Raw genomic sequence first — 26,034 nt, 5'->3', positions numbered from 1 at the left:
GTAACCTCTAACAAATACTGGTTAAAAGAAAATAAATATATAAATGCAGAGGTCAAAACTGACTAATGGTTAGTATTTTTACTTCCAACCTCAAACAATAATTCTTCAATGCCACAAGACTGTCAGTAGTGCAAAGAGTAGCTCATTCTTCTGTCTCTGGGAGAATTCCATATAAACTATTGTATGAAAATCTCATATTAAAAATGTTCTAATCACTGACAAGAAACCGGTTACATTTAAGGAACAGAGAACTTTCTGGAAATTCCTACCTTACACTTTCAAGCCCCAGAAGATGGGCTCTGAATGACAGAATTGGAAACTTACCTTTTTCTTAGATTGTTTTAAGACTTTCACTGGCCAACTTTAACACAGATATACTGTGTGCAGTTTTAAACACAAGCATACCAAGATCAACGTCTACTGCTAAATGTAGAAAATTTTACTTGGTTGTAATTTTTACAAATATTTGAAATCTTAAAAATTAGGATCTGTTTTAAATATTAATTTGATCTCTTAAAGACAAATAAGTAATAAATATACTAGCCTTTCATATTCAGAACCTTAATAACAATGTGAAGAAAAAAAAATGCTTATTTCCTTTTTTCCACATACTGTAAAATAGAGCTACTAAAACTATCTTGTGAACAGGAAGTAAAACTTCATAGAACAAGACTGTACTTGAAGAGCTATATAGTTTCTTACTGGAGGCATGCAACTTTGTTGGAATCTTCACCTTTGTTAAATTTTGTAAGTACTGTCCTTAATAAACCTTCACACATACTAATCTAAGTAGGAATTAGAAGGTAAGTCTTAGGGCGGGGGATTTAGCTCAGCGGCAAAAGCGCCTGCCTGGCAAGCGCAAGGTCGTGAGTTCGGATCCCGGTACCGGAGAAAAACCAAAAATAAAAAATAAAATAAAATAAAATAAAAGCTAAGTCTTAGAAGTATGAATAGAAATCTCTGTTTCTTCTGCAGAAAAAGTGTTTAAAAAGACATGAATGGTTAGGTTTATATCCTGTAAGACAAGAGATAAAGGATAAACCAAGCTGACTGTGTTCTGTAAGAGTACCCTAAGCAGATAGGTGCTGTTTTCCAGGGTGGCTAAGAACTGATATGATGAACTAAGCTTCTAGCACTTCCCATCAAGACTTGTCTTCATTATCTCCAGGCCCACCCAGTGTGTTTACTGTACAGGAAAATTTAGTTTAAGAATCTGGACAAATAGTGGATAGCAATACAATGTAGCTATTGTTTTTCATTATCAAAAAAATTTTTTTTCCAGTACTAATGCTAGGCAAGTGCTCTACCACTGAACTATATCCCTAGCCCTTCAAAAATTTTGAGACAGGGAAGATGTTCAGACTGTCCTTGAACTTGTGATTTTCTTGCCTTCCAAGTAGCTGGGACCACAGGTGTGTACCTCTATGCCTGGCTATTTTTCATTATTCTTACTATCAAATACAGAATTACTGCTCCAAGTTACTGGTTCTCTAAGGATGATCCCAGACCCCATTTTCACAAAAAAGGTGACCACGCCTTCTTTTACTCGGAAGACATTTACATTTACAATGGCAACAATTACTAGAGTGGCCATGGTAGTTTCAATCCTGTAGCAATTACAATTGTGCTCAGGGACTTCTTCAAACAGGCCATTTTGTCATAAAAATACTTATTCTGAAAAGTTATTTATCATAACAATGCTCTTTTTCTTAATTTGGAATTTATTGTTATTTCTCAGTGAGTAAATATTTAAAGTTTTTCTCATTTTTAGCTTCTAAATACTTAATGTAAAGTGTGTAAATGAGATTGCGTGTAGTGGCACAGAACACTAATCCCAGCACTTTGGGAGAATGAAGCAGGAGGACTGCCAAGTTTACGCTCAAACTGGAACACTTAGGGAGTTAGTGAGACCCTGTCTCAAAAAAGGAAGGAAGGACGGTGGGGTTGGGGATGTGGCTCAGTGCAAAGGTCTTGGGTCCAAGTTCCAGTGTCACAAAAATAAAATGAGGGCAACAGTCTTGAAACCAAAAAGGTTGAGATTCATTTCTTCCTATGAGTGAATCACATTATTACTACCAATGTGAATAAACCCTGAGAAAACTTAAGTATTTATTTTAAAAAATAAACCCTCTAAAAACACAGATGTTTAAAAACAAAACAAGATAAAACAAAACAAAAAAAAGTCAAGAAAATGTCCAAGTACCCGTGAGAGACGTTACTTACTTCCACAGGGGTAGATTCAGATATTTCACGCAATATTACTATGCAACGATTTTGATTTGGCCTTACTTTTTCTCCTTTCTCATCCACTTGGACTAAAGGTAAAGCTATAAAGAGAAGAAAAAGAAATGATTAAACACAAATATTAAAACATGACACTCCAATGGAGTGTGTAACATTCTATTATTAATCACACTGAAGAAACCGGAAAACTACTAGCAAATTATCAGTAGTTCTGACAGTCTAAAACAAAAGTATCAAAAAAATTCAAACCAATTTTGCACAAAGAAGTTTTCTAAACCGAGGAAGGTAGAAATTTAAAAAGTCCTACAAGAGCTATAACATGTATCATGATGAAATACAAGTTCTAAACTGCTCAAATAACAGTAGATTAGAATATAAGGTTAAAAAATTGCACGTGAAACACTTGAAAGAATCAGCAACTGGGATCTCATCCTACTGAAAAGTTTCTGCACATCTAAAGAAATCACCAGCAGAGTCAAAAGAAAACCCACAAACTTGGAAAAAATTTTAGCTGATTGTCCCTCAGACAAAAGCCTTCTATCTAGAACATATAAAGAATTAAAAAATTTCAGCCCCTCCAAATTCAAAGACCCAATCCAAAAATGGGCAGCTGAGATGAATACACACTTCTCAGACAAGGAGATACAAATGGCAAATAAATATACGAGAAAATGTTCAACATCATTAGTCATTCAAGAAATGCAAATTAAAACAACACTGAGATTCCACCTTACCCCAGTAAGAATGGCTAGCATTAAGAAATCAACCAATAACAAATGCTGGCAAGGCTATGGAGAAATAGGAACCCTTCTCCACTGCTGGTGGGAATGCAGACTGGTGAAACCACTGTGGAAATCAGTCTGGAGATTCCTCCGAAAACTAGGCCTAGAGGTCCCATTCAACCCAGCTATCCCCCTGCTGGGTATTTTCCCAGAAGATCTAAAAACATCATATCACAGTGATGTATGTGCACCCATGTTCATAGCAGCACAATTTGTAATCGCTAAAATGTGGAAGCAACCCAAATGTCCATCCACTGAGGATTGGATAAGAAAATTGTGGTACTTTTATATAATGGAGTATTACTCAGCTGTAAAGAAAGATAAACTCGAGGCTTTTATAGGCAAATGGTCACAACTAGAGACCATACTCATAAGCGAAATAAATCAAACATACATGTGCAAGCACCGCATTGTTTCTCTAGTGTAAAGCCTGAAAGAGTTAATTCAATCTAGGAGATATGACAGACATTGAGAATTGATAGGAAAGCACTCATAGGTAAAGGATAACTGGGATATGGGAAAAGAGAAGGGAAAGAAGGAGAAAGTTTGTATATATGTATATGCAGTATAGTTAACACGGGTGTTCTACTGTCCTGTATTTCCTTGCTGAAAGAAACTGTCAGTGAGGCATTGGTTGATTAACTTTGTATGTCTATATGTGTTTTCATGAGAAACTACATTGAAGATATCAATATGTAATACAATAAGCATTGTTAATTCCCTACCACTCTGTTTGTAACTCTGTAATGTCTGTACTGATCCTATGCTATTTTGTAAAATGTTGTCGGTCTGTTAGTATTTTCCTCCTTTTATTTCTAAAATTAAAAAAAAAAAAAAGAATATAAGGTTAAAGGTTTTCTTTGCACAACTACAAGTGAAATAATTTTGTCTTATTATAACATCTTATTTTGCAATTGTCTAAGGCTCATGCAAAGTTGCAATGCACCCTTTACCCAGTTCTCCCTAATGATAATAACTTTAGAGCACATTCTGCACAAGGATGCTGATGATGGTGCAAATGCCATGGTAGACACAGGCCAAACTCAGGCCTAATTTCATCAGTCCCTTTGGGCCCTTCTCAGTAGTTTGTCTTCTGGTGTCACTTCTATGGATTTATGTCACATGCAGATTCAAACAATAGTATGGTATGATCACAACCAAGGCTCAGGAGGATCCATTATCATGACAGAACAAATCACTAGTATCACGAATGGAAGTGGTAACATTACTGTAGGTCTTACCAACTTTTACAGGCAAATAACAGAATAGAGTACAATCACACTATAAATAGTATCTAGATAAATTTATATAAATAAGTTATGCATTTCACATAAAATAGAACATTCCTTAAAAGACACAAACTATCAAAGCTCACTCTAGAAGAAAGAGGTAACAGGAATAAACATGGATCTACAAGAGAAATGGAATTTGTAGTTAAAAATCTTGCCACAAGCTGGAGTGGTATTATACATCAATAATTCCAGTATTCTAGGAGGCTGAGGCAAGGTATCTAAAATTTAAGCCCAGAGTGGGCAATTTAAGAGACTTAGCATCGTAAAATAAAGAATAAAAAGAACTGGGGATGTAGCTCAGTGTAAAGGTCCAGGGTTTAATCCCCACTGTGCAGAGTTGGGAGGAGAGGGATATCTTTCTTATCTTGATGGAAAACGATTCCCTCCGTAACTGAGAACAAAGCAAGGATGTCTATTCTCCCTAGTTCCATTTAACAAAATACTAGAGAGTCTACCAGTACAATCAAATAAGAAACAGGAATGAAAGGCTCCTAGATGTGTATAAAAAGGTATTCACAGAAAATGAGCTTGCCAATGTAGAAATCTAATTTCCATAAAAAAATCAGAATTTACTGAGTTTACTAGTGTTTGGTATACAAACTATATACACGAAGAATAAGCATACTAGCACTAAACAACTAGAAACTGAATTAAAAGTATCATTTATAATACCATAAAAATGTAAAGTATGTAGTTATAAATCTGATAAAATATATGAGAAACCCATGTATTGAAAACCTCAAAATGTTGGCAACATTTTAAAAGACCTAAATGGATAGACTGGAAGACTCACTATTGATGAGATGTCAGTTCTCCTCAAGTGGACTTATAGAATCAACACAATCCCCAAAAAGTTCCAAAAGCCCTTTTGAAAATAATAACACTGATTCTAAAAGTCATGTGGAAATACAAAACATTTTAAAAAGCCAAAACAAAGCTGGAAACTTTGTACATCTACTTTAAGACTTATGTAATTACAGTAATCAAGACACTGTGGCATTAGCATTAAAACAGACAAATAGCTGGGGATGTAGCTCAGTGGCAGAGCACCTGCCTGGCAAGCGCAAGGTCGCTGAGTTTGATTCCTGGAAAAAACAAAACAAAACAACAGACAAATCAGTGAAACGAAACACAGTCCAAAGATAAACTCGTGCATGTATGGGCAAATGATTGTGACAAAGGCATAAAAGCAGTGGAAAGTTATTTCAACAAATGGTGTTGAAACACTTGTAATACTGGATAGATACCTCACACAAAGTACACTTAATGTACATTGTCTATTTACATTGTACATTTAATGTACAATGTCTAACTTAAAATAGATCATAACCTTGGACTAAGCAAGACGTACTAAAAGTAATTTATACTTCTGCTCCTCAAAAGACACTCACAAAAACAAAATAAGTCATAGGGTGGAAGAATATATTTGTAATTATGTATCTTTATTGAAATATATACATGTTTGAAAAAGGGACAATAACTGGACAAACACATGGAAAACAAAAACATGTAAACACAGACCTTAAACTGATCATAAAAATTAACTCAAAATATCAAAAATGACAAGAGATCTAAATTTAAAACAAAAACTGTAATTTTTAGAGCACAGGTGAAATCTAGGTAACTTGCAATGATTTTTTCAGATGTGACAGCAAAGGCATAATCCATGTAAGAAAAAAATGATAGGTTGACTTCATTAAAATGTAAAACTTCATTGAAATTAAGCATGAAAGAAAATGACACAAGAGTATAAAGTCAATCCATAGACTGGGCGTAAAGTTTTGAGAAGTCAAATCTGACACAGGACTATTAAAGAAAGATCCTAGATGTTAACAATGAGAAATAAACCCAACAATAAAAAAATGGATGAAACAACTGAAATGACATTTCACCAAAGATGATTTACAGATGGCAAATAATCACATGCAAATATGGTCCATATTTTCTCAGAGAAATCCAATTTTGGTGAATTCTTAGAAGTTAAATATACTTTTACCATGATACACTAATCAGTCCTTGGTATTTATTTACCTAAATGAGTTGAAAACGTATATATGTACATACATAATCTGTAAACAAATGTTTATAGCAGCCTTATTTGTAACTGTCAAACATGAACCAACCAAGATGTCCTTGGATAAACAAATTGTGGTGCATTCAGACAATGGAATATTATTGAGCACTAAAAAAAAGACTCAGGCGTGATGCCTGTTATCCTAGCATTCAGGAGGCTGAGGCAGGAGGTTTGAGGCCAGCCTGGGCTACATAGTGAGTTCAAGGCCAGCCTAAAACTACACAGTGAGACCCTGTCTCAAAAACACAAAAAAGAAAAAAAACCAAAAGGCCAAAAACCCACAAAACAAACCAACCCAAGGAAACTCAAATCTGTATCACCAAGGCAAAGAAGCAAATATTAAAAGGCCATACATACTATATGATTCCAACCCTATGATATTCTGGAAAAGGTAAAACTATGGAGGCAATAGAAAGGTTAATAACTGCTAGGGGTTGGGGGAAAGCTGAATAGGCAGTGCAAAGATTTTTAAAGCAATGAAATCTTTCTATATAATACCCTAGTGGTGGATACTTGTCACACATTTGTCCAAGCCCACAGAACGTGCCAACACCAAGAGTGAACCCTATTTGGGCCCAGTGGCATGTTTACAATTCCAGCTAGCTACTTGAGGCTGGCAGGTCACAAATTTGAGGATTGCCAGGGAAGCTGAGTGAGAACCTATCTCAAAAAAGGGACTGAGGATGTAGCTCAGCAATGGAGAACTCTTGGATTCAATCCCTTTCCCAAAAACCAAACCAAAGCAAAAACAAAAATATGAAAAATTTGAATCCTAATGTAATCCTAATCCAAAAAATGTAAATGTAAATGGCGGATAATAACAATAAATTGTTGTGGGTTCACCAAATCTAAATAGATCACTCTGGTGGGGAATGCTGATAGTTACTGAAATTACCTTCCTCTTAATTTTGTTATAAACCCAAATAAATGGGTCTACTTTGTGTGGCTCTATTTGAAGGAACACTTCAGAAAATGAACCACTAAAGAAACAAATTTAAATCACACACATTGCTAAACATCTATTAGAAAATCTAAAATTAAAATGACTGCTTTCTAAGTGTTGGTGAGTCTGTAACTGGAGCTCTCCTGAGTAAGAGAACAGTGATGGCAGGCAAGATAAGGATAGGCTGAGTGAATACGATAGCAGGTAAGGTAAGGGTAGGTTGGCATTTCTGATCTCTAATTTTGGATAAGTGATCCACACAAACTGGTTCCTTTAAACAAGTATGCAAAGTAATTAAGTATTCTCACAGACTGGATGAGTAGCCCTTGATTAGCAAGAATCAACTCTGAAATTATCTTCACTGGGACAGCAAAGTTTGCAATGTATGCCTAAACAAAATAACTAAATCTGGAATTCCTAAAAATAATCAAGAAGACTTTTAAGAGAGTAAAGTACAGATAGGTAAAGAAAGTTGCAGCCTTGTAAAGTGAATCAGACAAAACAAAATTCAACTGATTAAAAACAAGTAGGTTTCTATTCTAAACACTGACACTGGAAAATAAAACATCACCTTAGGAAATGGCACAGTGTTCAGAATTCACAGTTAATTATGTTTACTAGTTTTTTTTTCCTAACAATAGAAAAACAGAAAACAATTCACTTCTGACCAGAAAATCCCAACTAAGTTCTAAAGGAAGAGGTTAATTTTCTTTTCTTTTATTACTGTTAAATCAGATTCATATGAGAAAAGAGAAAGATGGCAATTTGTCACCAATGCATAGGGTCAGCAACAATGTGGAAACATCTCTACATAAGTGTAACACAAGGCATGGTAGTCAGAGAAATGAGACTTTCATTTATGCATGTATGACTCATCTTTCAAAAATATGAAAGTAGTAGTGGAAAAGGCACAATTCTTATTGTGTTCCTGTGAAGGATACCCACCAAAACTGCAGCATGTATCAGTCCTGAAGAGGGAAACTAAAAATAATTTCACCGGAATTTTTAGCCCTATATAAAAAGTAAATTTGTAATAATTAAAAACAAATCCAATAAAGCACATATCTAATAGAGAAGGAATGTGCAATGAAGCCTTTGGGCAGGAAGCATCACAAAGGCCAGGGAAACTCTGAGAGCGCTGAAGGGACTGTTATCTTCCCTGTGGCGATGATGGTTTCATCCATGTCTACCCTTCTGTCAAAACTTACTGACTGTACATTTTATATACATGCACTTGATGTCAATTATATCTAAGTAAAGCTGTTTTTCTTCTTTTAAAGAAATAGAACAAGCCAGGCATGGTGGCACACGCCTGTAATCCCAGCACTGGGAAGGCTGAGGCAGGAGGATTGTTGTGAGTTCGAGACCATCCTGGGCTACAAAGTGAGCTCACGGACGGCCTGAACTGCACAGCGAGACCCTGTCTCAAAAAGACAAAAAAAAAAAAAAGAAAAAAAGAAATAAAATTAAAAAAATAGAACAGAAAGGTAGTACAAGCAAAGCAAGTAAGGACACAAATTAAATGATGACATAATAGGCAACACTTTCACTACATTTCCTGAAATTCCTGTGGGTCTCTGTTGTAACATTTAAACATTCGTTTGATGTTGCCAAATTTCAAAGAAACAACTTCATTCACAATATCCTTTTAAGGAAAAATGCAATATTTCATCCAAACTTATACAGGAAGTTGAAAGAAGAAATTCTTTGAGCAGGAAAAATGCTAATTAATATGTACTTTAACTATAAATAATGTTTTTATTGTTTTTCAGGAATAAAACAACAGCTGTCTACACAATATCTTTTAAAGAGATTCCTTTTCTCCGTCAAATGACCTACAATCTGTTCCAGGTTTCATTATGGATTCAGTCAGTGCCCCCATTATGATGACTGGTCAGAAAGGAATTATGGCCATTCATGGAAGACTCAATTTGCCAAGAAGCAATGTTTGATAGCTCTAGATGTAAAGGCTCACACTGATAAGACAAATAGTGTAAAGACAAGTATTATTCATTTTAAATTGTCATTTACTTACATCTTAGCACTTCAACAATCAAATCCACATCAGTACTGAGTTTCTTGATATGGTCAAGGTTAGCTACAGTTGTAATTGGCACATACTGATCACTATCCATCTGTGATATAAGATACATGTCACTAGCAAGATTCTCCCTGTTGAAGGAAAATAATTTCTTTTAGTTATACTTCTTTAAAAGAACCTTAACCTACAGCAATACCAGTTTCATAAGAGATACCTAGGCATGGTATAGCTTTGGCGTTACAGCTAAGTCCAAGACCCATCTGTTACTTGCTCTCTCTATCCATACGTACACTTTTTTTCAAACTCTCTAGGAAAGGTAGAGAAAGCAAAAATAAACGTAAACAACAATTCATGCAATCAAAACTAATGAGCAGCTGAGCATGGTGATGCATGCCTGTAATCCCAGCGTTTGGGAGGCTGGAGTAGGAGGCTCACTGAAAGTCTGAGGTTGGCCTGTGCTACAAAATGAGTTCAGGACCAGTCTGAGCTAGAGACTTAAAACAAAACAAAACAAAACAAAAACCAAACAACAGTAACAAAAAACAAAGAAAACTAACGAGCAGATTAACTTTTTTATGATGTAGTTATAGCTCATCTTGAAGTAGTTTATTAAAAATAGAAAAGTTTTTAAAAATAAGGAAATCCAGTTGAATGAGTAAGAAGATAAGAAAATTTTGAAAAGGCCAGAATAAGGTCAGTACTCAAAACGCCTACTACTCAAAATGCCTACTGCAAAGAATGGAACACTTGGTAGAGAAGCTGCAAATTTGGCCCTGGCTTCCTGATAGCCAGAGTTAAAAAGAAGAACACAGGGTGAGCCACTTAGTCCACAGGGTGAAAAGGTAACTCACAAATAATTAACAGTATAGGCCAAGATGGGTTATTTCTTGGTATTCTGCTCATAGATAACAGTTTCCTGTGAATTCTGAAGAAAAAGACAATGTGTGTCATAATGAAAAAGGCCCTCAAAAAACCATCCAAAGCTAAAATGCAATAATGGGTTTCAAAGGACCCGTTCTTGCAATGAAGGGGAATGATAATTTCAGCATTCAATTAAAGTGAGTGCTGTGTAGAAGGAAATACTGTTGTCATTCATCGCAGCTAGTCATCACTTATATGTGAGTGATTCTGGGCACATAAGGGCTACATATGGGTACGTGAGTAGCACGGGGCTGATTTTCAACTTCTGCCACAAGATCTTGTGTTTTCACTATCTGTGCACATGCGTGCTGTGTTGTGCTATGTGGTACTAGGGACCAAATCCAGGGCATAACACATGCTAGGCAAACACTCTGACACTGATCCACAACTCTTGTTTTTAACTATGCTACTGTGCAATATACTCAGTATTCCTAATCTGAGACAACATGGAAATAAAGAAGGGTGAGTATACCCCATTCTCACTATCCTTGAGGATGGGACCTTCATCAGACACCTCTGTGAAGTCAACTTCAGATTCAAATAAAGTTACATTTAGCCTAGTATTGAATATCCAGTTTTGTCATTTCAACTTTAAAGGTTTTAAAGTATTTTACAATAGAAAAGGTATTTATTCTGGAAAAATTATAAACATGAGTGATATACAAATAAAACACTTCTGTGCCATCTGGCATATTTTGAGAAACAATATAGCAGGCCATTTATAGTCAGACTTTATTGAGATTGAGATCAGAGACTGATTCAGTGGAACGGGGGTTGGGTGGTCCAAGAATATGAATTTGAATACATATTCCAGATAATGATCACCAAGATGAATTTGTGGACCTAACTCTGGAGACCACTGATCTGAGAATTATGATCAGTCTCTAATATGCCAAAAGGCTATTTACTCAATATTCTAGATATCTGATTAACAGATGTACATACACATAGATTATTAATATACATATGAACTTCTATGTAAAATCACATTTGTAGAGAGTAACCAATGCAATATGTAATACCACTGCTATCAGGCACTAGGAAAATATACTACTGGCCTTACCTAGATAAGCAGAACTCCAATGTTTTTTTAAGTACTTCCCGGGGGTCTTCCTGGCTTTCTGGCTGAGATTCATTTCCTCCTACAAAAGTAATAATCAACTCAGGAAAAATGGCTTTAAATTTACCAAGAAGGTAATGCAGGATGGAAATACTAATATTTTTAATACATGTACTAACACACTTGCATATGTTCACGGAAAATGCTATTTTATATAACCTCAAAATGAAAATCATGTTTAAAAAAAGTCTTCACTTACTCCTAAAAAAAAAAAAGCAACAGTTTAAGTTTCATTAACAAAGTTTAGCAAGGGTTTTTTTTTTTTAATCACAAAATAACAGATATAAGCTTAGTTCATACCTTGCCTCATTTCAAAAAGTAAACCTGTAAGAATACAGTTAATAAACAATAACAAAAAATAAAGGAGAAAATTAAGACAAGAAAAAGATAAATACAGACAAAACACTAAGGCCGATGATTGTAAACACACAGATCATTAAGGGCTAATTAATTTTTACATTAGGGCCTTAGGTTTGCCTTTTAAGTTTCCAGCTAGTCAAAGTGACAAGTGAGAAACTATTGTGTTACCAAGCCCTTAGAAAAACTAAATAAATCAGGTCTTCAAAGGACACACGAAGCTTGTTCTAAACTCGAAAAGAAATTGCTCGTCAGAAGAGATAAGGTGGTCTGGCAGATGATTTACTAGCAGGTGGTCATGAACAGTACCGGTCATGGACTATGAACCTCTCATGGAGTGAAATCAAGTTCAGGTTAAGACTCCTGTCACCCTCAGAAAATCTGGATTTTATTAATATCAACATAGAAAGCACTGAAGTGCTAAGAACTATGTCTTTTTTTCTCATATAGTATTATATAAATTCGCCTGGCATGATCATACATATGCTAGGCTAATGAAAGACATTTGCACTTTAAAAGTCAAAGACCTTGAAAAGGCAGGTAAAGTTAGGGGCATTTAGAAGAAACAGTGGCAAAAAGTTCATGTCAGCATTATATGAGGAGCTTTAATAAAATCTGCCCTCACCAGCATAACAAAAACAAAATTGCTAGAACAACCAAAAGCAAAATAAACCATAAACTTGAGACTGAAAATTGAAAACACTGTCTGTTCTTTCCTCATCCAGAGGCTTTTCCTGTTTGTCCCATTTAAACTCACATTCTACCCTCTCTCCAAACATAACTAATATTTTCTAAGTGTCTCCTGCATGTTGGGGACACTGTAGGAACTATGAATTAAGCCTAAAAATGCAAGGCCTCTGTTCTCAAGAAGTCAGCCAGCATTCCAGTGGGAGAGGCAGACAACAGGTAAAAATACCAGACTACACAGATAGGGTGACAGAGACACTGCCACAGAAGAAAACAAATGAGGATAAGGGACCAGAGCAACATGATGCTGTCTTGGACAGGAAGTAACATCTGATCTGATGGAGAAGTCCTGGGATGTGTGGGAAGTGAGTTCTAAAAACGGCTGAAGCAGGTACAGGGACCCTGAGGATACAGTCAAGGGATAGTATGGATGCTGGCAGAACTGAGGAGGGAACATATTAAGAAATGAGGTCACAGAGTAAGGTGTATGATAATCAAATCAAAGAGGACATTACAATTTTAACTTAAATGCAACAGAAAACCAACTCAGTGCTGACATTTTGGGACGACCTCTCTGGTTCCACAGTACAAATGGACTTGTGAACACACAAAACATAAACAATGGAACAGTTAGGAAGCTAACATGACAATCAAGGGCATATCCATCAGTTGGGACTTAAGGTACAGGCGGCAGTGAAACCAAAAGTGAAGAAAAAAATGAGGCCTAGGAATTAGTCCCAGCACATCTGGAAAGAAGAGGAAGGTCCAGGGACACAGATGTACCTAGTAATCCTCAAAGACCACAGGAAGAACATGAAGTTGAGAGCCACGAGAATAAAGTATTTTCCAGACTAAAGAATCACCAACTATAAAATGACACCAGGAGAGTCAAGTAAGAAATGAGAACTATCAGTTGTTTCCACCAGAATCACTTAAGACCTTGAAAAATTTAATTTGGGGGCTGTCAGAACTGTCTGTCTGGACTAGCCTCAAGAGGGACCAACCAGGAGGCAAGGACAAAGGTAACAGCCAACAGAGAAAATTATCTTGAAGCATTCTGTTAGGGAATGATGAGCTGTCAATGGTAGTTTCACTTAAGATAAGAAGGTAGAATGCTAGAATGATGGAAAATGATCCAGTAGTGTAAGAAATTTATTACTGCACAGAAAAAACAGACAAAGGAACAAAGATGGTGACCAAAGAAAGAAGGGCTTCCTTGAGAGACTAGATACTGGACTGGGTGATGTTAGTAAAATCATCTGCCTCCAGGAAGATGGAGTGACAGGGATTGGGGTTCCTTTTCCCTTTTAAAACACTAACAAGAAAAAATTAAAAATGAAACTAGTTTTCTACATATGGAATATCAGGCAATGAAGGCCATGAATCCCTGAACATCATGAATATGTGCGGTAATACTATGATAGCCCCAAACTACTGCGTCAAGGGAAGTCCCAGACACAATAGAGCTAGAGATGAACATTAGAATGTCTGACAGAACTGATGAAATTAAGAGCAGGTATTATAGAAAACTCATGAACTAAAAGACTTATTGACAAAAACCTTGTGAAATACAATAGAGAATGAGAATCAAAAAATATGGAGAGGGTTAGTAAGCTATAGGATTTCAAGTAGCACAATGTAAGTTTAACAGGTAACAAAATGCTCAAACCCCACCAAAGAGAGAGAAAAAAAAAAGCTTCACAGGAACAAACTTCCACCAAAATGGTGAGTATGAGGATAAAGATTTAAGGTTTTCCCTTTTTAAAAATTAGTTTAAATATTTAAGAAGAAGCATTTATTTGAAATGCTGAGTAGAAGGCATAGACCAAGTCCTGGTTTACTAATATTTTGAAGAATAATTTGCTAGCAGAACTTTTTACTTTATTCTCAAGCTTCTTTAAAAAAAAAATGCTGTTTCTCTTTCCAAATTCTGTTTAATTTTGACTACAGATTTCCCACGGATCCTTTCAGCTTTTGGGATTCCTTTCATTAATGTAGTTGACCCTGCGTCAACTACATTAAAATTACACATCATAATATATCATAATTTAATGACATCTTTAGATAGATTTGTGTGGTTTTTCAATTTCCTTTTTCAGATATATGACCATTCTTCTTCATTGAAAGGCACATAGGTCTCATGAAAAATACTGATGGATGCTAGAAAAAATACATCTCCATATTTTTTGTTTTTGTATTTTTTCTTGGTCTCTTGTTTTCATGTCAGGTCTGAACTGGTTGCTCAACCAATGATAGTGGCTAACTGGGCTGCCACATAATCTGAAAATCCCAGATCAATGTTTTGCTCTTTCTTTTCCTCTCTCATTTTTCTGCATCTTCTGCACAGATGCCTAGGAACTTTACTTTCTCATAGTGCTACTCCTATTCTTTGAATTAATCAGTTATCTTTTACTTTGGTAAAGTAGTGCTTCCTTTTTGGTGTGCACTCCTTTTTCTTCTTGTGATTCCCATTTCTAAGAAACATTTTGGCTTCCTAATTTGCAGGTAACTTGTCCTTTATCTTCTTCCTCAATTTCCTCCAAAATTTAATTTATGCGTTTCATTCTTCCTGACTTCAGTTACAGCTTCCATTTCAACCTTCCTCTTCCTACTTCAGGGAAAATCACAGACTGCTTCTACCATCAAGTTTTTTCCCATAGTGTAATTTACATCTCTTTAAAAGATACCTGACTTAAAAATAAAGCAACACAATATCAGTTTATAATAAATGTAACTGTAAAATGTATGATGATAAAAGCATCTAGGCCTGGACTGTTCTTATGCTGTACATGAAGCAGCATACAATCAATCATTTGAAAAGAGATTATGTTACCTGAAGAAAAAGAACACAAACACTATAGAAAGCCAAACAAACCAAAGTAAAAGACAACTGATTAATCCAAAGAATAGGAGGAACTTCAGAGGAAAAAAGAAGCAAGAATAAATGGGCAAAAAGGGGAACACACTTCATTGCCCAGATGGTAGAGTCTAACAGCATTGTCCAATAAAAGGAACTAGGCCTTGGAAATTCCTCATTTTACCAAGAAAAAAAACAAACAAAACAACAAAATAAGCCCTATGTTAATGCATAATTTTACATTTTATGATCTGTTTACACTTCATGGGGCATGCCAAACCGAGCTCACTAAAAGCACTCCTAGCAGGCCAAAGCCAGAACAATCTGAGCCACCAAATTTAACAGTACTGGATTGTAACATGAAGTACAAATAAGTATTCTTGAGTCCATACTTAATAAATTTTCAACCATTTATAGCTCACAAATTAGGAAAAGGCCATTAGATTCACATTGTTGCAACACTCTTATTTATATTAAGGCATGTATTAGTCTCTCTGTGGAAACAGATCTACTTCACAAAAACTAAACCACCAGACATAAAAACAAAAAGGGACAGCAGACAAATCTCCCATACACAAGAATTTCAAGTAATTTGTATAGATTCTTTAGCCTTGTGGAAAGCAACCATAAATCCCCATTCCTTAAGTGTGGCTCTACAAAATAACTTCCTTCCCAACAGTAAAATATGGAGAGGGGAGAAAACAAGGCACAAATTCACAGCTGAGAACCTGACATCAACAGTACTTGACCAGTACCCCTCAAAACTGTCAAAATTATCCAAAGCAAGGGTAGTCTCGGAGGAGCCTAAGGAGACACAATGACTAACAAGTATCCTAGAGGGAATGTTGGAACAGAAACAAGATGAGATAAAATGTATCATTACTGGTTCAATATCTGTGTTAAATATATTAATGTAGGATGTTAATAGGAAAAACTAGCTGTGAAGTGTAGTTGCTCCCAGCGGCAGATGTTAAGACACAGAATGCTCTGGCATGTCTAAAAAATGGTTCCTTTCCCCTTTTCTGCCAGAGCACAGGAACTGTTTTCAGATATCAACTGTAAGGACCTGGTTGAGATCCTAGAAGTAAAATTCACAAAATTAAGGTACCCCACCCTATGACCAGGCCTCTGTGCAGTTTTTACCTATTAGTTTTGTCTACCCTGAGCCTCTAGTAATTTGTCAATTACAGGTCAGGTTTTCCTACCTTGGCTCTGGCTCCTACAGAGGTTTCTGCTCAGTAAGCTATGATTGTCTGTGATCACCTGCCTCTGCAATTTTGTGAGTTTACCCTGTGATCTCTTTCCTCTTCTACAAAGATTTGTTGGTTTTTTACTTTTTTCACACTGTTATCTGTTAGGATAGAATGGTGTCTTCCAAGCTCCTCTTGTGCTGAGCTAGAAGTTCAGAAGTTCAAGTATCCTTGCACATACATGTGTCTTTGGTGTTGTATCTATCTGTTCATTTTATTTTGGGGGTGTTTTATTTTGTCAGTTTGTATGTTTTAGAATCAAGCCCTTAACAGATATGTGAGTACAAATACACTGTCCTACTTTACATAAATGAACAAATAAATAAATTACCTTATTTCTTTTCCCTAACTGTATCTTTAAAAAAGCAGAAAATTTAAAAATTACATATATTTCAATTTTTTTCTTTTAAAAGAACAGGTCTTCCTTGCAGTATTATACTTAAGAAATCTTTCCTCGTGCAAGCTTTACTATTTCACCTCTTATATATTTTTAAGTTTGTAATTCATGTTAATTTATATACATGATGTGAGATATGGTTCAAAGTTGTTTTCATTTTTTGCATAGATAAGCAAATATTCTGGCACTGTTTGCTGAAAAGACTCCTTTTTCAATTGCTTTTGCACATTTGTCAAGATGGCACTGGCATAAAGACAGATGACATGTCAATGGAATGGATGAAAGAGTCTCTTGTATATGGTCAAATGATTTTTGATAGTGATCTCAAGATCATTCAATGAATGTTTAAATAAACGAATAAAATTATCATGTGATTCACAAATTCTACTTTTGCATACAAAAAAATTGAAACTAAGGTCTCAAAGAGATTAGCTACCCCAAAACATAGCAGCATAATTCAGAACAGCTAAGAGGTGGAAGCAACTCCAGTTAGATGAATAGAGGGCTGTGATTCCACTTATATGGGGTTGCTAGAATAATCAAATTGAAAGAGAAAGTAAAAGAGTGTTTGTCAGGGACGTGGTGGTGGGGATAGGAAGTTATCTTTAATAGGCACAGAGTTTGGTTTTATAAATTGAAAAGAGTTATGAGGATGAAAGCTGGTAACGGTTACATAACAGTATGGATGTATTTAATGCCACTCAACACATAAATGTTTAAGGCTCTAAGGGCAGGTAGCTCAGTGGCAGAACACATGCTTAGCATGCACACAGCCCTGCATTTAATTTCTAGTGTGCGCTCTGTCTCTCCCTCTCTCTCTTTCACTCTCGAGTGCGCACACACAGTTGAGATGGTGGATTTTATGTTGTTTGTATTTTACCACTGTAAAAAGAAAGTAAATGGATCAAAGAAGATATGCTATGCTAATACTAATCAAAAGAAAGTAGTAGTAGTTAACATTTGTTTCAGAAAGAGCAGACTTAAAAGCAAGGAGAGTTACTTAATGATCATATATAGTGTCAAAATGAGTCAATTCTCCAAGAAAACTTAATGCTTAACAGGGATATACATAACAATAGAGTATCAAAATACACCAGGCAAGAACTGGTACAGACAATGAAAAATAGGTGGTTTCTTAGAAAACAAAATCAACTTTTAACACGTGATACAGCTATCACAGTCTTTGGTATTTACCTAAAGGAGCTGAGGCATTTGCTAAGCAACTATGAAGTAAGTTAAAGGTAGATAAAAGAAAGTAATTGAAATGATGGTTCAAGATAGATAAGTAGAGTAAGGAGGGATGTGAAAATGTGTGTGGGGCAGAGGTGGGGGCATGGACAAATGAGGACAAAGTAGTCGTTCAGCAATCCTTATACAATGCCTGGGGATACAAACAATTGAAGACAGCCAAATACTTAATACCACACACATAAGGGCTTAAGTATCCCTCATACAGAACAGCATTTGTTAATAAGGAATGCAGCAACAGAAAGGGAGATATGTTTTGTCATTCATCTTACTATCTCTGGTTCAAGTATATTTTTAGTTTGAATCACCAGAGTGACCTAAAAACCAAGCTCAACAGGCATTCTCTGCTCATTTCCAATTTATTTTTCCCACTTAATTTGCACCACCCAACTATTAATAGTAACAGTGTAGCCTACCCCTTAGGTCTGTTGGGGTTCTACAAACTAACAGGTCTTTTAGACTAAGGCAGAAACAAAATTGGAGGTGAGTAACTCCATTATAGTACCTATAAACACTGCTACACTGGCCCACATCATGGCCCCCAAATGGGCATTTATTTTCCTCCCCTCTCAGGAATATAGCTTTAAATATCCTTTCCACAAAGAATTACCTTCTTTTTTATGTAAACTTTCTGGGCACTTTCAAAACATGTTACCATTTCATTCTTGATAAAGTTATTTATTTTCTATCTTTTGTACAGTTTCTGTCCCTAGTCCAATATTTGGACCATTTAGATATAGCCTGAAATTTAACTGTTTTTTAGTCCTTTTTATTTTCTATCATTGCAATTCCTATTTTTTTGATAAATGATTTTTTATTTCATTTTAAAAGATGTCTTAAATGATGAATAATCCTTTCTTTTGCTATCAAAAAGCCCACTTTCAATGTAAGTTCAATTTATACCAAATTTCTCCAAATATTTTCAGGTCATTAACCAGTCAATGCTGGGTTAACAAGGAGAAACTAATCAAATTAAACTGTTATATCCTGGTACTTCCTCACTTACACTCAAGAAACTACTTACACAGAATGGTAATTCACTGTATTTTGCCCTATACTGTGCTTCTTAAGCCAGTGAAGTCACTGTGCCTGACTGTGCTTCATACTTGGGGGTCACAGCATTCTTGGCCTTGCCAAGCGTGTTCCTCAGTCATTACAATGACCAAATGCTTCCTCGTATTTCCAAATCCCACAGCAAAAAAGGCTGGGTGAGAGGACAGGACTTGGCTTAGACAAATGAGACCATTGGTGACACTAATGAAAACTTTTACCCAACAGGTTTGCTTTTAGAATTACATTTCCAATAATATCTGGCATACTGTACTATAAAACTAAGTCTGAAAATTTCCTCTCCCTACTTTATTCCTGTTTTTATGAGGTCCTTACAATCTATACAGGACTGTTTCCTGTTTTATTCACTCTTAAGTTTTCTTTCCTCACACTTGCAATATTTATCTTCCCAAATCCCTTGTTTTCTTGATGTCACTCACCCCCATGGACAATTGAAGATAAAGTTTAAATCCCCCTGGCCTCTAAGATTCTGGATGTGGCTTCAATTGCCCTAGTCTACTACCACATTCCTTCCTTATACCCTTCACTCTGTCCAACTTATTTTAATGTCAACATTAATGTTCCACTTCTAAATTTCAACATCCATGTTTTATCACTGTACCTTACCAACACTTCTCTGTATGAACAATTTTCTGCTTTTACTAAGTGGTCTCAGAAGCTACTCAAGTATGGAACTGGGGATTTAGCTCAGTGGCAAAGCACCTGCCTGGCAAGTGCAAGGTTGTGAGTTCGATTCCTGGTACGGGGAGAAAAACAAAAAAAAAAACAGCAACAAAAAAGAAGCTACTCAAGTCTTACATTCTCCATGAGGTCTTCCCCACCCGGCTTCCTCCCTACACTCAGGTGAGACTCAGTTTAAAGGAAAGTTAAAAGGAGGCAATGAAATGTGCACTACTTAGAAAAAAACTAGTAAGTCAAAAATTTTTAAAAAGCCAATACTCTGTATGAAAATGAACTCCTTAAAAACAGTTTTACCTGCTTCACTATTTTCAGGCAGCGATTCATATTCAGAGTGGTCCAGAGCCAGGGTGTTCATGTCCGTCTGGTCTGACTCCTCCTGTACATCTGAGAATGCTGCATTCTCTTGACTTTTGTCACCATCGCCATTGGCATCTAATCCTGTAATTGCAATTTTATGCCCAAAAGCCAATGTTAAAATAATTTTCCCTTAAAATAAAACAAAGTTTACACTTGTATTTATTGAAATTCTTTAACTGGATTGTAAAAAATCTCCCGGTTCTAAGTACTGTTACAAACCAGAATATAGATGGGAATCATCGATTTCTTAAATATAGATCAAAATGGTAAAAAACGCAAAGACTTGAAAGCAGGGGCCCTCCTGGTCATGGCCAGGTCCACAACTTACCCTGTGGGCTGCAGTCTGCTCGAGAGCCAGGGGCCTCTTCCCATGTGGCACTCACACCAACAGCTGCATTACTTGCCTCTAAATGTAACATATGAGTCTCCCATACTTTTGCATTAGGGTTAAGCTCTGAAACCTTAGTAGTTGGTACCTAGGGAAGAAATTGATGTATAACTTGCATCCAAATTTCAAGTAAGTGCAATTTTAATTATCAACACAAAGTTAAAAACTTTTTTCTCCCTTGCACTACTGGGGATTGAACCTAAGGGCACCTTATCATTGGGCTACATGCCCAACCCTTTTAATTTGAGAAAGGGTGTAAACTGCCCACGTTGGACTCAAACTTGTGATTCTCCTGCCTTAGTCTTCCAACTCTTGGGATTACAGGTATGTACCACCCCACAGGCTAAAAACACATCTATATTAAAGTAATTTAGGCCAAAAACGTTGAGCTTATTTATGCATACCTCAGGGATGAAACTGGGCTCAAAAAATAACCAAAGGTAGACTGTGATCAAAATTCCACCTAATCCACTGTTAGATTCTTAAATTTCTCCTCAACACAAGGCTCTAAAAGCTGCAAATGACAGACATGGTCCCTGTCCTCATAGAGCTCAGTGTCTCAAGGACTGTGTAACTATAAATAATTGGTTACTTCCCATACTACCTACTATAAATCACAATTTAGATTTATAATTTTGAATACAATGTAGACGGATAAAATTTTCAAGATACAGCTTCACATAGTCTAAAGTGAAGATGAAAGTTCCTCTTAAGAACAAAGGTCTGCACAAAAAAAAACCTAAAGCACGCACCTACTAAGACCATAAAACACCTCCCATTTGCAACATAACTTACTCTCATTCCTAAAAAAGTTTCAATAGTATCTCAGGAGCTTTTTCAGAACACAACTTCCCTGTCCTTCCACAGTGGAATCTGCAGGTGATCCTGATGTTGCTAGTCTAAGGCTTTGGAGTGTGCGCTCATTCGAGGAATGCGAAGAGGGTGAGGCTGGAGACGACGGCTGGGGGCTTGAGTCCAACTCTGCCACAGACAGCTGTACAAGGTGGAGCCAAGTTACTTAACCTCTAAAAACCTCACCTGGAAAGTGAGTTCCACAGTTCTCACTTTATATGGTTGCCAAATGGGGTACCTATAGCACTTAGCATTATACCTGGCATACATCAGGCACACATTAAATCAGTCTAATGAAGGGTGTTCAGTAAGTTAAGACCATGGCAGTCCTCTACTCAAATATGGGAGGCCTCCCTCCAGTGGCTGCCTGGATCATTCAAAGTAAAACAAGTTTTCACTCTGGCCAGAACAGCCTCATGTGGTCATTGCCCCTTTAGCCTCCTTCATTGCCACTCACTCTGACTTCCTTTGCTGTTTCTAAATACACAAGCACTTTGCTTCCTCCTGTTATGTTCGTTCCAGAATGACCTTCCCAGATACTTGTGGCTCATTCTGTCATTTCCCCTAGTCATTTCCTGGTGCACCTTAAAAGCTCGAACAGCTTCCACCTTATGCGGATACTTCCCAGTCCCGTGAGTTTTCTGTTACAAGCTTAGCTTTCTTCTGCTTACAAACCTTGAGCAAGTCTCCAAGACTTAAAGCAAAGTGTCCCAGTGGCAGCTGCTCCCCAAATTCTAACTCACCATAATCTCTCAACAAATCCAAACAAATTGTTTGCCTTTTCAAATGTACCACCAGACTTTACACCATGGTAAGAGAGTTAGAAATAACTAAGGAATGGAAGGAGTCCTAGTCTCAGTTGCTCACCTAGACTGTACCACTGATAGTACCAGTTCCATAATACATGAAAAGGTCAGAAAGACCATCAAGAACTACCAATGAAACATGTATATTAGCAATTTTTAAAAGACAGAATAAATTTGCACTGTGTCGGGTAATAACATTGGCAATGAAAATCATAAAACTATTTCTGAGGCAGAGTATAAGACTTGTGGATAAAATGGCCATACATACGGAGTCATGCTGTGGAAGCAACTTATTTACTGCTCTTCTAGTCACTGAGCAATAATTGAATGTCACACCCACAAAGCCAAATGCTTAAATGAATACTTATGCAGAAGTCTTTTTACTTTAAGTACTAGTGATAGGGAAAAGAACAGGGCTCTTCTCCTTTAGGAATATTATAATCAAGAAACACTGATTCTTCAATTTCCCTGCTTACATTAGTTTAAACTTTCAGTCTATCTTTGGCTTCTGCACAGGGTTAGTTTCTCACTTTTCTCCCATCCACCTACCTAACAAGTTCATCCTACATGCTCACCACTATGTCTGTGCAAACACTGTTTAGCAATCTGTATGTAATAGTGAATAAAATGGACACATCCTCATGGAGTTAAGTGAGAGATAAGGAAGAGAGATAAGTCCCTATTTCATACATATCACTCCTCAACATATCTATCTTCTTTACCTGTTTTGTTTTTTAATTATTTCCCTATCTTCCTCCCTATTCTGTTTGCATAAACCACTTTTTCTGATTAGTTTCTGTTCTGTTCTCAGTAAACACCACACAATCAAGACTTTCCACCGCAGTTTAATTCCACCACTTAACAGACTCTTTATCTTCTGTGTATCTTACACACTTTAAATTCCTAACATTAACACTAATCTTTTCCACTTTAAGCACCTTTTGCAGCTGACTGTTGTATACCACCAATATACGTTTTGCAGTTTATTAATACAGATCACCCATCATCCTGGCTGTGAAATGGCTATAATTAGCACTTTGCAAACTACTATGGCACAACATGCCTGGTCTCCCACAGCTAGTGGGTCTGTTATTCGTACACTCTTGAGTGGTGGCTACCACAGACTTTTTCCTCACTACTGTGTCACTAATAGTGGTGGAGTTAAAGAGTTTAACATGAAGGTGCTCAGGAAATATGGTGAATGAGTCAATATTTAATGAATAGGGCCAGGAACATAGCTCAGTGGAATCGCACCTGCATGGCAAGCATGAGGTCCCAAGTTCGATTACCAGTACTAAAAAATAAAAAACCAGAAACTATAACAATATTTAATGAACACAGAACATTGTATTTTCTACTATATGACAACTTGTGCAAGGTTTTATGCCATAAATGAATGGGACCCTTTATGAAATTATTAGCTTTTATGGGGTAAACAAGTCCAAATCAAGAATCAGGAACTTAGCACCATGTTAGGGAGTTAACTAGTATTAAATAAATATTCTGCAGATGAGATGCAGGAGGGACAAAACATTGAGACTTTTTTGGTTTGTTTTTGACTTCTTTTTCTGAGACAAGATCTCACTTTGTAGTTCAGCCTGGTCTTAAGCTACATAGCCCAGACTGGCCTTGCACTCATAGCAATCCATCTGCCTCAGCCTCTTGAGTGCTGGCATTATAGACATGTGCTACCACACCTGGCCTGAAGCACTGAAACTTTTAATTAAGACTTAATGACATGGCAACTCACATTCAAGAGTTTAATCTACACACTTACCTCTACTGAATCAGAACAACCATAGGAAGTAGTTATTTTTGCCCCCATGTCACAAATAAGAAATCCAAGGCACGGAAAGGTTAAAAGTTCACCCATAAAAATGATCGTAATTAGAAAACTGTGTTCTAGTATCAGCAGAAACTTTCATCAGAATACATTAACTTCTCATGGTTCACATGAGAAATAGTTTTTACTATATGAAGATCTAAACCACCATTTCTTTGAATTGCAGATTTTTGTTCTCAAATGAGAAGAGGATCAAGCGATAGAGGGAGGTAAGAGGGAAAGAAGAGATAAAGTATGTAAAAAACCAATTGGGATGTGTTATATACATGTACCCACAAGAAATGTACACATTATATATTACACACATGTACTAACAAACTAAAAATTTAAAACAGAAAAAAATAGTAACAATTATGGCTCAAGAGACACTAAAACTCCATGAAGGATACTAAAGTTAAGTCGGGAGAAAATTAACTGAGCTCAAAGAGTCTAGATATAATTCCAAGAACAAAATGCAGGCATATTTTCTGGAAAAGACAGTTATTCACTTGTAGTCATAGGTAACTCTGAATGATTACCAGTAACTCTTTACTTTCACCTGCATGGCTATGTCTTAACTTGCACTAAAAATGTACGGGTAAGCAATGGTTATTAAAACCAGAAGCCAGTTGGTCTTAACAGCCACATTCTGAAGTGATTTCACATAAACAGCCAATGTTACTTCTCTTTGAAAGTGAGGCATTACTAAGTTCTGATGCTCTAAAGAAATTCTTCCATCCACATCACCAAACAATATACTCCATTAAAAATAGTATTAATTCATAAACTAGTACTTTATGTTCATGACACAGAATGCTCCATCAAATTACTGAGTATTATCAGAGAGCAGGAACAGGTAGGCAGAAAATATATAATAGGTGAGATAATAAAGGAAAGAAACCCTTCAAGTAAGCCTATACCATTCCTGGAGTTACATTAAAAAGTTTAATAAATCAGAGCAATTCACTGACTTCAGAGCTATGTTAATGTCTAACCTCTAGTTCTTTATTTGTAAAATGGAAAGACAGCTGCTATATAAATAGATTTAGTATAAAAAGGATATTCATAGTAATACTTTGAAAACAGTTGTGAAAAGCAAGGCAACACCATTAAACATGGTAATTCTTCAACTTAGTGCAGTGTTTGGACATACTTCATAATTGAAAAGTTAATTTAAACCTGAAACTATATATCACACCAGATATCTCAAAGTCATAAAAGGCAGAGAAGAATTACTTGCACTTTACCTGGATGTACCAAGCAGTAATCAACTGTAACTGAACACTTACATAAAAGATTCAATACATGTACTTTAAAGAGTTAATTTTATAGTGTTTCCTCTACAACTATTTGAAGGAGAAAAACTGATGAACTTGCAGGCAACTCTTTTTGGTAACCTTCCAAATGTGGGTGTAGAAAGAAAAAACAATTCTTTTTGAGTAAAGAAAAATGTGTAATTCTTTAAATCATGTTATAAGATTTCTACTGTTTGTGCCCATATTATAGATATTAATATGAGGTATATCTATCTCTTTAATATCATCAACAGTTTTTCTTGCCTAATGGAACAAAAATCACAAATAAACTATTAATGGATTTTGCTATTCCAAGTACTGTTTGCCCTCTGTATCCATGGATTCTATATGAATCCAAAGTACTTTTTAAAAAAACTGTACCTATAGTAAGTATGTACAAACTTTTTTCTTATTATCTCCCCAAGTAATATGGTGTAACTACTTCCATAGCATTTATAATGTATTAGGTATTACAAGTAATTTAGAGATGATTTCAAGTATGTGGGAGGATTGTGTTATATGCCAAACACTACGTCATTTTACATAGGA

General features: G+C 36.1%; 1 protein-coding gene across 6 annotated transcripts in view; it reads right to left on the bottom strand.

Moving 5' to 3' along the window:
* Larp4b (La ribonucleoprotein domain family, member 4B) overlaps positions 1-26,034 on the bottom strand; it is an 83,854-nt gene that overhangs the window by 24,271 nt on the left and 33,549 nt on the right. For 4 of the 6 annotated variants that reach the window (XM_005404910.2, XM_013504699.1, XM_013504698.1 and 1 more), the window contains 5 exons: positions 20,651-20,798; positions 20,260-20,403; positions 11,361-11,439; positions 9,371-9,507; positions 2,224-2,327 (listed from right to left, as the gene is read on the bottom strand). In XM_005404910.2, the coding sequence (XP_005404967.1) occupies positions 2,224-2,327; positions 9,371-9,507; positions 11,361-11,439; positions 20,260-20,403; positions 20,651-20,798 (612 nt within the window). Of the gene's footprint in view, positions 1-2,223; positions 2,328-9,370; positions 9,508-11,360; positions 11,440-20,259; positions 20,404-20,650; positions 20,799-21,505; positions 21,705-26,034 lie in introns of those variants that run through there. The other 2 variants (XM_005404912.2, XM_005404909.2) reach the window with 2 other exon arrangements.

The sequence above is a fragment of the Chinchilla lanigera genome, unplaced genomic scaffold (assembly GCF_000276665.1).
Source record: "Chinchilla lanigera isolate Chin_1 unplaced genomic scaffold, ChiLan1.0 scaffold00091, whole genome shotgun sequence".
Classification (NCBI taxonomy): Eukaryota; Metazoa; Chordata; class Mammalia; order Rodentia; family Chinchillidae; genus Chinchilla; species Chinchilla lanigera.
This window is presented reverse-complemented; position numbering and strand designations above follow the sequence as displayed.